Consider the following 14360-nt stretch of genomic DNA (forward strand, 5'->3'; position numbering starts at 1 on the left):
CATTACTAAACTATATAGGAAACGTGCAAAATATACTGAAGAACAGGTGCCCTAAGCACTAAATTGAAGGGGAAAATACAATTGAGAGAAAAAAGTGTAATAAAAGGACAATTTAGAGAAAGCAGAGATGACCTATCCGCTGTTCCATTTCAAATCTGATTCTTCAAGCAAGTTCTTGTTTCCATGGATTGGCTAATACCTGTACTCACATAAGTCGTATCAGTTGGGACCATAATATTTAATATGAATTATGCAAAGTCCGAGTTGCAGGCAAAATGTAGAAGTTGTAGAAAATCCGATTTAATCAATAATCTATACTGTACATGCTTAATTTAATCCAGCCGGTAAATGTACTTGCGGTAGTTTGGCACTGCAGCCAGGAAGTGCACATGTAGTGACTAGCTGAGACTACATTCAGTGCTTCACCCGTCATCGCATGCCACTTACCGGCATACGTTGGAATCTCATTCAATTGCAGAAAATGAGGTTCCTATGTGCATTCATCGAGATATGAAGACTATGTTTCCCGCGATTCAATATAGCCGGCCGGCAAGTATCCATGCGTCGACAGATAAAGACGTCATTTCCCGTGATTCAAGGATAAGCTCGGGAGTAATGAAGGGTGGGAGACCGCCTTTATGAGTTAGGAGGTGAGCAATACGATTGGTGTAAAAACTTCACGCAGGTAGCAGATGTATAATGGTAAAAACACAATGCATGTATGAAGGGTACAGCAGTTTTCTTACAATGTGCATTTTTTCTTGTTTAGTTCAGCGAGCCCCTCCAATACCTGCACAGGAACTACCCCAGGTCCTGAAAACTGGATATTTGGAAAAGCGGCGGAAAGGTAAGAACAGAATATATTGTCTTGAACAGCATTTCTCGCAAAGTATTGGTGCAACAAAACCATCAAGATATGCGCAACTTGTATTTATTGTAGATCATTATACAAGCCCAAAGTACTGCATATCTTTACTGTAGTGCGGATATTTTAATAGAAGAACTTTGGTTGTAGAGTTGGAGATGAAGAGGATAGTGTGAAGTGAGGACTGGGTATCTGCTATTTTGCAATTCAAACTAAAATTACATTTGCGTTGTCTGGTCAGCAGAATATTTAACTTCATGTTGTGGTGTTTATTATTTTAATTTTACTTGCCACTTCCTTGAACACTATTTTATGGTGTATCTTTTGACATATACAATAGCAGATTTTATATAAATACTAAGAGTCAGTGTGGGCATGAGGAATATCTGAATTAATTAGGGCCAAGGTAATGGATATTGTAGCAAGAAACATTGGTCTAACCTTCTGGTGTATTATGTAATAAGTATTCAATGTGCTGATGTATTACTGGATTTATTCAAACCTACGCCAATAATCACAGCGAGTGCTCCTTTCCCTGGGGCCGTTTATATTTCCTGTAGTAGTCTACGTTAGTTGTTAATTGATTGTTATTGTCTCTTAAAGGGATCTCTCCACCTATTGTTCATGTTTGGCGATGAGAGGAAAGATTGTGTCCCTTCTTGCTAAAACAAACTGGAAAATATATAATAACCAATAAAATCTATTCTACAGGCTATAGTTTACAATTGCATTCACCTTTGCTTCAGGAATTAAAAATAGGCAGCATTCCAGATCTTTAGGGAGCATTCATTTTTTGGGTAAGAAACATTGCCACATAGTAGCGAATTATTCCAGTGTAAGTTAACAGTGCTAGACACACATTAATACAATGACGGACTTAAAACATTGTAAACTTTACCCCAGTAAATATATTCACCATATGTCCTTTACTAGCAAAAAGAAAAAGATGTTTGGGTGTTATTGGCAAACTGTGTCCAGAAGCTCTTGTCACTAAAGCTAAACAAATACCTACATTGCATCTTGAAGTTGTTTAAGGAAAATAAATTAATCTCATATAGATCACTGGTTTGGTGATGTTTGGAGTATTATGTATAAATTTGATCTTCGTTAGTTCATTCAAATATTAGCTGGGTGCAATAGGATGATTCTGGAGCTTAGAGCACATTATAATGCAGAGGTTCCCAGAGCTAAACATGCTCTTTTTGGAAAGTCTTGATTAATAGCATCAAAGAAAGAGAACAGATTAAGTACCTATTTTGGGAAATGTGTTAATGGATGAATATCCTGCATTGGTTTGATTTCTCTTTAGAGTTCTGAATGTCTTTGGATGTTCAGCGCCTTGGGATGTCCTTCCGATGTGAAAGACGCTCTATAAATGTCATTTTGTTGTTGTTGTTGTTCACTGAGTATCTATAAAATATCTCTTCCCTCCAGGATATAAAATGATAAGGTGAGGTGTGTAATCAGTCGATTTGAGTAGCTCTGCGTGGGGTGAGCCTAATTGACTGAATGGTCTTTGCTCTTTTCATGCTTTTTTATGTTCGCACTTTTACATTAATTCATTATTTGTATGCAATGTACCTATAAATTTATATTGAATTTGCTTCACTATCAATTGGGAATAAGATTGTACATAGTGTTTCTCCTACCTGGTTGCATTTTTATGATGATTTTTCTTCAATTACATTGCATTTCAATGTAAAAATATTTCTGAACTATACATATTTTAGGACTTTATCCAGGTAGTTTTTTTTTGTGTGGTATAAATTATACCCTGTTTTTATTGCAGATCACAGCTTCTTTGGATCTGAATGGCAGAAACGTTGGTGTGCACTTAGCAATAATGTTTTCTATTACTATGGAACTGAAAAAGGTAACTGTTTTGCTCCACTGCAAAATATAAATAAGTTGCGCTAATTACTATGCTGTTTGTTGCTTTTCAAAATCTCAACTCCTCAGAGCAGTGAAATTCATCAAACAAAGTTAGTGCAACAACAACTTGCATTTATTTAGAGCCACGGTATTTACACGGGTATCGTCGCGGAGCGACTGAAGGGGCTTGAACATCAATTCTTTAAAAGTGAATCTCATCTCATTATATCTCTATTTTCTTCTCCCTTATATTAATAATAATCGGTGTTCCTGATATAGCACTTTTCATATTGAGATGTGTTAAAGCACTTCACAAGATTTACTGTAAAGTGTAGCAACTGTATTTTATAAGCAAATGACAGCCAATTTGCGCACTGCAATGTCCCAATAACATTTGGGATGTGAATGAACATTTTTTTGTTTGGGGGATTTAATGTCCACCTAAACTGGCAAACAGGATCTCGGTTTTAACATTTAATTCAAAGAATGGCACCTCCCCAGCACTGCATTGAGTGTCAGCCTAGATGACGAGTTTTAAAGTCCTGACTTGGGACTTGAACCCACAACTTTCTAATTCAAAGCTGAGAATACCAATTGGGCCAGGCTGACACCAAAACCTGTTGAACCCCCATTACATCTGGTCTTCATTGTTTTTGTGGTGTTGAGATGAATCACATTTTGCAGAAAAAACCCTTACTGTAGTGTTAGTGTTCAAGTTTTATTTCTTAATATCAAAAAGTATCATAAAAACAACGAAATAACTTTGGATATCTCTTTATAATCCACAAATGGGCTTACATCACAAATGAATTATGTTAGTGTTATTCGTTGGGATTATAAACACTATTTCACAACTCCTTATTACTGTGTATGTTAGACATTTGTTTCGAAACCCATCTCCTGGTCTGACAGTGGTGGTACCATATGCCTTTCTTTTATCATAGGCCTTTACGTTATGCTGGTTGAAGGGTTGTGGAAGGCTTGATCTGGTTAAAAAAAAGTGTTACAACGGTAGTGTCTGCTTTTTCGGTGATATAAGCCTTGAAATTGTCTATCAGGTAGATCTATTAAAGGGATGACATTGACTCTTGAGGCAGTACTGTGCAAGATATTTTAATCTTTTGGCCAGAGACCCATCGAGCCAATCATTTTTTCATATGTGGATTAGATTACTTTAGAAACTGGGATGTGCAAGACATGTAACATTCACTCCTGTGCAAATCTATATTTCTTTAAAATGCAATAAAAGTGCTAATTGGAAGTTTGAATCTGGTCTTTCATTTTCTATTGTTGTTTTCCCTTCCAATTGATTTGATATATTAAAACAGATAAATATGCCTCTACCTCTACAGATAAACAGCAGAAAGGTGAATTTGCCATAGACGGATACATAGTGCAGCTGATAAACAGCCTCCGGAAAGATGGAAAGAAAGATTGCTGTTTTGAACTCTGTGCGCCTGAGAAACGACTTTATCAGGTTTGACTTTACATGTGCACTTTTTGTCTTGGTCAGCAAAATATGAACCACTTCCTTCATCACTAGTTGTAGCTGTCAAATGAGACACACATTACCAAATTCAGGTTAATTCAAGTTTACATAAAGCCCTACATCTTATTGGGAATTGTTCTAAGGAACTTTGCTCGCTCCCTCGATTCCCTACCAACCTGCCCGCTCCCTCTGTTCAGTGGGCTCCGGCCTGCTCCATGTCTCCCGCCCAACCCGCCCTACCATCAGTGGATGGGCTTTCAGCCTCTCTGCCCCCACACTCTGGAACTCCATCCCACGGTCCCTTCCCCTCGCTTCCTCCCTTGCCTCCTTCAAAGCCGGTTTCAAGACCCTTCTCTTCGATCGTGCTTTCGGTCGCCCTCCCACCTCTCTGCCTTCCCTCACCCCTACACCACCCCTCCCCAGGCTCGGGTCCTGACACCTGACTGTTCAGCGCCTTGGGACGTCCTCCCGACGTGAAAGGCGTTCTATAAATGTAATTTTGTTGTTGTTGTCAACATGAAGCAAATCCATTACGTCTTCAACAATATGAGTTCAGACTCGATTTTGCTTCATCTATGTCTTGCTTCCTTTTTGTTCATCTGATTTTTATAGCAAAATTAATTTCAAAAGTGTGATTGAAATATTAAAATACTTCACATTAATAAAAAAAATTATGTTTAGTGCTCTTCTGATATGCCTCATTGTATAAATGTATGGATAATGTGTTACTGAGGCAGACAATGCCCTGATTCATTAGTTAGTATTCAATTAGGCAATCTCATACAAGACAGAACGTTTGCTTTTTTATAGCGAAGTGAGTGGTGGTGGTGCGGGGGAGTGGGAGAAGAACAAGCAGGGTTCCTGGTATGAGAATGATATGAGTTGGCACAGATAAACTGAGTAGAAAAGTCAGTTATGACAGCAGATTGCCAATGGGTTATTTTTAAGGTGGAATCGGTAAAATACATACCAAAAGTAAAAAAAAAGTAGTCAGGATAGTAGGGACACAGTGAATAAATAAGGAAATTAAACAAAATATAAAGAGCAAGAAAGAGGCATACGAACACAAAATGTAACTGGGAAATTTGTAGAAAAATGTTCAAAATAAAAAAATGTGATTAGGTGCATTTTGGGAGAAGGGATATTGAGCGGACCTATATTCTGAGTGACAGAATTCTGTCAGGTTTGAAGCACGGTCGAACTGGAGTATCTTGAGATGGGTCTTGAAGGTGGCGAGGGAGGAGGCGAGGGGGAGGGACTGCGGGATGGAGTTCCAGAGGGTGGGGGCAGAATGGCGGTAGGCCAATAGTATACATTGAATCATTGAGTCATTGAATATAAAAGAAAGATCTGATGATATATTAGTTTGGTTAGGCCAAATCTGTAATATTGTGCTCAGTTGTCAGTGGCACATGATAGAAAATATATTACAATAGCACAGCTTCACAAAGATATAGCTCTGCGGAAAGGTTAGAGATGTGAGGATTGAAGCAGAGAAAGTTTAGAGGTGATGTGACAGTGGTGTTTAAGATTGTAAAGCATTTGAGAGAATTAATCATGCAAAATTCCTTTCACTGGTACGTGATATGAGGATAAGAGGGCATGAAACTATGAGTATCTAAGGGAGTAAAAGGAGAGGCTCAGAAGAACTTCTTCCAGAGTGTTGTCAGAGTATGGATTGATCTGCCAGCTGTGTTTTGTATTTAAAAATAATTGGACAAGCATATGCATAGGATGAGTATTACAGGGAACGTGGAAGCATTAGGAAGGATGGCTTCTTGGAAGAGTAAAAACTGATGCAATAAAATGGGCTGAATAGCCTCCTACTGTGTAATAAATTTCTGTTGTTCTATCACCAGAAATTGTGACATGCGCATTGACATTAACTCATATAAAGAATGACCTTTGTGATAAATTACTGGAATACTGCACATCTTTAGAACTATAAATGTATCACAAGTTGCTGTTTAATAGTTGTTCCATGATATTTTATGAGAGTTCTCCCAATCTATGTCCTTACATGAGAGGAGAGGCAACTATACAAAACTAACAGTACAATCTCTTGTAATTTGGGGGTTGATTTTAATGGAGTCCTGTAGCTCAGTGGTTAGAGCACTCGCTCTGCAAGTGACAGACCTGAGTTCAATTCCAGGCAGAGGGCGAAACCTTGGGCAAGTTTCCTTACTCCACATGCCTGATAATAATCCCTCCAAAAACCAAAAACAATATTAAATTGGTCATATTCAATCTACGACTGTTTGTGGGACATTGCTGTGCGCAATTGGCTGCCGCGTTCGCCCACAAATATACAGTCAATTCACTTTACAGTGTGTTCTGTGAAGCGCTTTGGGACGTCCTCCCGACGTGAAAAGCGCTATATCAAATGCAAGGATTATTATTATTATTACTGTTCACGGTTGCCCACATTTTGCAAGGGAAAATGTCGCTGTTTTCTGTTATTCAAATAGAATTCAGTTTAAGTATTTATACTAGTATTTAACAAGTTGTGATATTTTCACAATCCTCAATTTGAATTTGTTTATTGAGTTGCCAAATACTGTATTAGGCTTCTGTGTGAGTGCTAGCTTCCACAAACCTGAATCAGTGGTGTCAAGTAACGTGCTTCTGCTAGGAAAGGTGGTCAAGTTTCAAATAACCCTGGGATCCATTGTATTCAACTGGTAGTAAGCAGTGGGACTTTGGGAAATGTCACGTTTAATATTCATTGTATTCTTATCAAACAGTTTCCTGAAGAGAAATATTTTGAACAGTTGCGTACCAAAGTATAGAATCATTATGGCCGATAGACCAACACACTTTTCGCTAATTATTTGTGGCATGTTTAACAGAACAGTACCAAATCCTTTACATTGCAAGTAAGTGACAACCAATGTAGACAAGAAATTTAATGGAATATTTCAATCAGTCAGTAATGATATAGACTGTTAGAGTAATAAGTTCTTACATTTAAGATCTCTGTTGAAAGCCAGTTCATTAAGTTGTCATGTTGAGTGGCTGATTGTGACAATGACGTTTTTGGAGGGTTGTAAAAACAGTTTAAAGGAAATCACCAATGTTTCTTAATTGCCAAGGGTAAATTTTGTTCATCAGTTTCATACTTGACATTGATGAAGAGCAGCAGATTTCACACAGTTGCCAGCTGCTGTTCAGAATTTCAACTCTGTCATCCATTGCTTCAATTACGTAAATTTGTCTAAATTAACCATACATACCATCCTTGCACGGAAAAGAACAGCTGAAGATGTGAAACACAAATTTCCGAGACAACAGGTATTTCAGATCTCTACTACTGTTCATTTTTTTATTATTAACTTTTCAGTTTGCTGCAGCTACTCCACAAGAAGCTGAAGAATGGGTTGAACAGCTTCAATTTGTATTGAAAGGTAAATGTTAAATTAGATGTGAAAGCTGAATATTTAAGCGTTTCACGTGGTGAAGTTAGCAACTCCAGTTTGCTATTCTAAATGTTAAATGGAAAGATTTTCTAATGGAGGGTTAATCTGGCTGAATATGGCCATTTTGGAACTGCTTTCAAAAAGAAATATATTTTAGCATCTTTATATATAATTTCAGTGGAGGCCACATCCATTTTTCAGATTTCTCCCTCTTTGGATGGCAATTACAATACCAGAACCTATTTTGTAAGGGTTTAGACCCAATAGAATTCTAGCCCAGAATTTTCTGGAGAACCCTCAAAGAACTCTTGTCAATCAAACACCCGCCTGGCCAACCCTTTGCTTTGGCTAAGTCTAAAAGTCAGCCGTCACGCATTTCCACTGTAATGATTGATACAAGAAATGTACAGTATCTTGCTTCCAGATTTTAAACCATTCCAAGGCTTAACGATCTGCAGTAACAGACTGAAAACTAAATTTGCATGAACTAAATTAGTCTTCAAAGCCCCAAGGAAACACAAATCCTAGGCCTGGTCCTGCTGTTTAGTGACCTTTCTTACCACTTCAGTTGAGACCCCTCATGGCTCTCTTTACCCTTGATGTTTGCCAATGATGAAAAATGACAAAAGCAACTGCACCATAAGGACCTTTTGCTCCCCAACTCACAGACTCTTGCTTCTGAATGTGTGCAGAAAGTAGTTTTCAGCACAAATTGGATGTCATGCCTGTGGAAGGTGCCAAGTGGATACCATGAAGAAGATGAAGCGTGAGAGAACAGAGCGAGGGAGAAGAATGAGAGGAAGTTCATGTGTGTATGTGTAAAAGGGAAGAAAGAGGGGAGAAGAAGAAAGTGAAGGAGATTGGAAGGGAAGTAGGGCACTGGGGAAGGGAGAGAGAGGGAACAAATATGAGGGAAAGGAGAGAGAAAAAAGAGGAGCAGATGACAAATTGAGTGATAGTGGGAAGTAGAGAGAGCTAGAAGGCAAGATACAGTGAGTATCACACACAAGAAATATATTGGGGATATTCGGAGCGTGACTGACTCAGTATAATAATGATAAGAGTTTGAGTGAAGAGATTTGTTGGGGAAAAAACAAATGTTTGAGACAATTTGCAGCAAAGCGGGTTAGACAAAGACACGAAAAGACTGACGAGAGAGGCAGATAGAAAGATGGATACAAAAACACAGTGAGAGCAAGGAGGGGAGGTGGGATAGGCCAAGAGAGGAACTGAGACAAGAAATGAGGGATAGAAAGACACGCAGAGACAGATATTCATTCGCAAAGTATACTTTACCTTGTCATAAAGACCCTCCTTCATTTCCACAGATACCCTCTTCCCTAATACCCATCTTGGAATGGGCCAGTTTACTAACAATTTTAAAATTAGTGGCATTAACGAAAAATCAAACAACATCTGATCATGTTATTGAGTGTAACAAAAATAATTTTAAAGAAGACATAAAATACCTTCACAAAAATACAGTCCTTCCACCTTAAAGTAAATCCTGTGAAGCATGTCTTCTTGACATGAATGATGCTATTATCAAACAAGGATTATTTTTACTTTACTATCACTTTGTTTGATTGTTTGAAATTTACAGGATGAATGAATTTCCTCTTGCTGTAAAGACTGACAATACGGAATATATTTCTAATGGGAATATCCACATTACAAGCACACATCATCAACGTTTATTCAGTTATAACACGATTGCTCTGTGGCCCCATTCACTGCAGCTGCCACACATGCTTCCATGTTTAGAAGCTAGTACTTTGAATTCCAAATCCCTAACTGCCCAGCACCTTGGGACGGTCTCCCGATGTGAAAGGCGCTATACAAATCTAATGTGTTGTTATCTAATAATCATCCTTGCATTTGATATAGCGCCTTATCAAGTCTTCAATACATCTCAAAGCGCTTCACAGAATGTCCCGTAAAGTGAACTGACTGTATATTTTGTTGGCAAAACAAAAAATTGTTGTTCTACACTTCTGACCAAAGTAAAGTAAATTGAACAACATTCTATCAAATATATAAACCTCAGCCAATTAATTCATTTGCACATCGGGGTTACAAAAAGAGACAAGATACCATTGAAGCTCAATGCTTGGGTCTCTGCATTATTGTTTTGTAGTGAAGAATATCCTAAGGAAAGTTCTGAAGAAAATGTTTCTGTTTCTTCCCTATGTTTCCTTCTACAAGTTGTTGTTTTCTCATCAAATTTGTTGATTTCTACCATAGCATGAAATATTCAAACAGGAGCACCAAACATATTTCTTCATGGACTTCTGCCACTACTACCCTTATCCCAAAATTAGAATATGCTAAGCACTGAGCTGAATTGATTTATATTTTTAACTTTTTTGCTTAAAATATCATATCAAGTATGTTTGACATTCTGCTTTGTTTTTATAAATAGACAGAGAATCTGGTATGATCCCAGTAGATGATGATGATGAAGAAACGTATGATGATGTAGATACAAGTGTGGACACAAATGTTAAAACGTTCCAAACCAACCAAGAACCAATAGACGATGATATTTATGAAGAGCTTCCAGGTTGGTCTTTTTAAATCCGTTGATATTGATGTAAATAAAATTATATGTAGTTTAACAAATGTGAAAATATACGATTTGTGTGCATTATTTATCACATTTTATGTTTACAAGAAGCACATATCAGTATTGCAGAAGGTAATGGCAATTCCAAGAGCTAATTAACCCATAACTGAAAGAACTTAAATTTACAGCACGCTGATCTGAAAGCAAAACAGTATAAGGAATATTTATTTGGGGTTAGAGTATCTTATTTATTTTAGTTAAATGTTTTGTCCTGGTTTTCTGTTTAAATTTAAACTTTTTAGAATTTTGTGTTTTGTTGCTTAAAGAATTATCTGTTTTTTTATGACTGGTCATTTAATCCAGTGTACTTTCTTCTGAAGAGCACACATCTGTTTGTTAAGAGTATATTGCAGGTTTTCTTGCTTCATTCATTATTCTTATTATAATTCTCCCTACAACCCCCATGTTTTTTCTGCTCCTGAGAAAGTGGGTAGTCACTTTTGCAATGATTTCTGGTCTACAATAAAAAGGTACACTTGGATTGATTCATCTAGCTTGGTGATATGATCAGTAGGGGACAAACTGCAGTTATTGTTTTAGGGTTTTGCAGGCACATAGATGGAAAATAGATTCAATATGTATTTCATATAATTGTACATAATATATCTCAGTTTTAGCTCACATCACTGAATATTGTATAGCAAAATCCTATTTATTTTTTATATAAAAAAAGTAATTTTGAAACCTGAGAAATAACCATCGATTCGGTAATGAATCTTTTCTTAAGTAACATAACAGCAACTTGCATTTATATACACCCTTCATGGAGGATAGGTCTCGGTGCGCTTAACAGTGGCAGAGTTTACGCTGAGCCATTGAGAGAGGAGAGATGACCTTAAAGTCGAAGAGGAAGGTCTTCAGGTGCGATCTGAGGACGGGCGAGGGAACAAGGTGGAGGGATTGAGGCAGAGGGTTCCAGAATCCTGGGGAAGAGTTCCTGAAAGGTGGAGGGAATAAGGGGCATGCAGAAGGCTGTAACGGAGGCTGAGCAAAGCGAACAGGTAGAGGAATGGGGTCTTTCCGACGTGAAGTGAGCTATACATGTAATTTCTTGTTGTAAGCAAGTTGGAGTAGTAGGGATGTGCCAGGGCATGAAATGATTTGTATGCAAGCGTGAGGACCTTGCCATTCTGCAATAGGGAGCCAATGGAACCTGGCAAAGATTTGGGTGATGGAGGTGTGGCGCCTGGTACTGATGGAAACACAGAATTGTGAATCAGTTGGATTTTATGAATGGTGGAGCTGGGGAGGCTGACGAGGAGGACATTGGAAAAATCGAGGCGGGAGGCGATCCATACATTGATAGGGATTTTAGTTGTGTTCGATACGTGGTATGGTCGGAAGTGTGTGAAAGGGCAGAGGTGGAGGCAAGCAGTCCTGCGCTAGAGGAGGAGAAGTAGATTTGGGTTCATCCGCAAACATGTGGAAGTTGACCTCATGTTTGCAAATGACATCACTGAAAGGGAACATATAAAAGAGAAAAGAAAAGGGTGGGGTGGTAGGGGCAGAGGCAGCAGAGTGGATCCTCTTAAATTTGTTATTTCCTCACATTTCGAATTGGAAGAGAGGATGTTGTTGAGCATGGGAAGATGGGCGAAGGAGGTGATTGGTGGTGGAGAAAAGAAGCCTTGGATTGTCCTTGACCTCCAGGTTGATACTGTAAAAGAAGGACGATTTTGCTGAGGTGTGAGCAGAGCATTAGATTTCAGTGTGGTCCAGCCAAATCTTGCAGTGGACCGTTGGATTTAAGCCAGATGTGTTCAGCGGCACAATCTACAATTTAAGAAAGCGAAGGTGGCTGGATTACCAGGGAGCTTGTGTGAGTAGGAGGGGGGTGCGGGAGGTGATGGGGGCAAGGGTGTGGAGAATGTTGGTTAATGATTCCTGCCTTAATTTCTGACAATTTTCCTTCAGTCATCGAACTCTCTTATATCTACTTTAACAATCTGATAGTTTTTCTAGTTTCTCTATCGAATTCCCTTTCAGAGAATAGGAAAAATGGGTCAAACCTTTTAAATAAATCCAGTAGAATCCTCTTTTGCCGGACGCCGATTAACCCCAAACTTCAGGTAAATAGAACAAATCACCCGCCCCTGATTCATTTGTATTATTACCTGTTTTAAATATCCTGGTTGATTCGGCTTAAGATTCGATAACTCTGGGCAAAATGCCACCCTGGTCATCGCTGAATGTACTCATTCGCGCCTTCTTTGTGTCTATTCAACCACGGGGGGGGTTCCTGGATATAGATGGGAGGAGTCTACATGCGATTGACAGCGGACTCCAGCCATTCAGAGCAGCTGGAGTTGAGCTGTCAATCAGTGAGGGGGGCAGAGGAACAGAGTAGAACAAGGGTGGGATATCGTGATTGATTGACAGCTGAGACACTTGTGAGTGGCTGCTAATTTGTCCCCTTCCCGTCCAATGATAATGGCAATTGGGGGGAGGAGGTGCTGCAATGTAAGAATTGTTCTCATTATCCAATTCTGCAGTCTTCAGATATTTCTCTTCCGAGCCAAATCTTCATAAAAACTGAGAAGAAAATGAATTGCTTGTAATTGACCAGAACATCATGATCCTAGTGATGGAAATCAGATATGTATCAACAAGAAAGATATCACCCAAATTATTTAAAAATTAGGGGAGATTTTTTTGGTGTCAAATCAGATGCAAAGTTAAATTAAAAAAGAATATTACATTGAGAGCAAAATACTTAAATCAAAACTACTTACTTAAAATTACTTAGAATGATACAGGATGGAAACAGACCATTCAGCCCAAACAGTCTACGCTGGAGTTTATACACCACATAGGTCTCCATCCCTCCTATTCCCCTCAACTATACCTCTCTATTTTCTTCTGCGTCATGCACCTTTAAATATGTTGCTGTTTTTTTTGCTTCCACTAGTTTCTGGCAGTGAGTTGCTTGTTTTCACCACTTTTTCATAAATATGTTTTCCTAAATTTTCTTTTAGATCTGCTGCTAGCTATCTTATCTTTATGACCCCTAGAAACAGTTTCCTTTGTCTCCCCTTTCAACCCCTCCCTTCCAATTCCTTCCTAAATTCAACCATTCCAAATCTCCTGCTCTTTCCTAAACTACATGTTCCAAATTTCTAAGATTAAAGACTTTTGTGTGTTTTTCTAAAAAATATCCCTCCCTCGGTTAGCTTTGCTCAAAATATTTACTATTTTATAGGGGATTTAAACCATCCATGCATCTTTAATGAAGAAAGGCTGCCCTAAATTATGCACAATATGAAAATAAGTGTAATTCTACCTTAAATCTTATGCAACAGTTTGAAAATTAAGCAGTTCATTTAAATGAACTGCATTTTAGGAATAATTAAATTGTTTTCAAATATACACAGTAAGCTAAAATAAATCAGGAGAAATTCATTAAAGATTTTCAATTACTATAGATCCAATTTTGTCACAATGTAAAATTCCTCATTATAAGCGACATTCATATTCAGTAACCATTTGAACTATGTAAAGAACAATTAAACACTTGAAGTTCAGTTTGATAGCTCTGGGCAGAAAAAAACTAGGATGTTTTCATGCTCAGCTCTTATTATTGTTAACCGTATTAGCCTCTAAGCTAGCATGAATCTCACCACTAATACAAATTTTGTGCTGAATATTGTCCTGAAAATATTTAAATGTCTTTTTATTACATTTACAATAGTTGGAGACTGTTATATAAATGGATATAGGTAAGTAAACATTCCAGTGGAAACTTACGATTAAGATTAGCAAATGATGTGAGGAAATTTTATCACAAATTATTGGGATAACCTAGCAAGTCATGATGCATATACAGTATTTGCACACATTGAGAATAATGAGATAAAGCACATTTCTACATTCTGTGTCATTCTATGAAACACTGTGGAAAATCTGACCAGAAATGTCCTTTTCTAATCATAAAAGTATTATTCTTACAAATGCCTGAGTTAAACTATCGGTTACTTGCCGAGCAGGTCTGGAAGAGAAAAAATCGGAATGTTTAAATGAGGGAAAATACAGTTTTTGTGATTCAGGTACACTATCAGGCATTCCACTTTGGTATATTTACCAGCTACAATTGAA

At 37.9% G+C, this 14360-nt stretch overlaps 1 protein-coding gene across 1 annotated transcript in view; it reads left to right on the top strand.

The window, feature by feature from the left end:
• Positions 1-14360, top strand: part of skap2 (src kinase associated phosphoprotein 2) — a 144908-nt gene that overhangs the window by 80533 nt on the left and 50015 nt on the right. Inside the window, exons 5-9 of the mRNA XM_007900498.2 lie at positions 770-847; positions 2655-2738; positions 4090-4214; positions 7567-7630; positions 10065-10205. Of these exons, the coding sequence (XP_007898689.1) occupies positions 770-847; positions 2655-2738; positions 4090-4214; positions 7567-7630; positions 10065-10205 (492 nt within the window). The remainder of the gene's footprint in view (positions 1-769; positions 848-2654; positions 2739-4089; positions 4215-7566; positions 7631-10064; positions 10206-14360) is intronic.

Source organism: Callorhinchus milii, unplaced genomic scaffold (assembly GCF_018977255.1).
Source record: "Callorhinchus milii isolate IMCB2004 unplaced genomic scaffold, IMCB_Cmil_1.0 Scaffold2, whole genome shotgun sequence".
Classification (NCBI taxonomy): Eukaryota; Metazoa; Chordata; class Chondrichthyes; order Chimaeriformes; family Callorhinchidae; genus Callorhinchus; species Callorhinchus milii.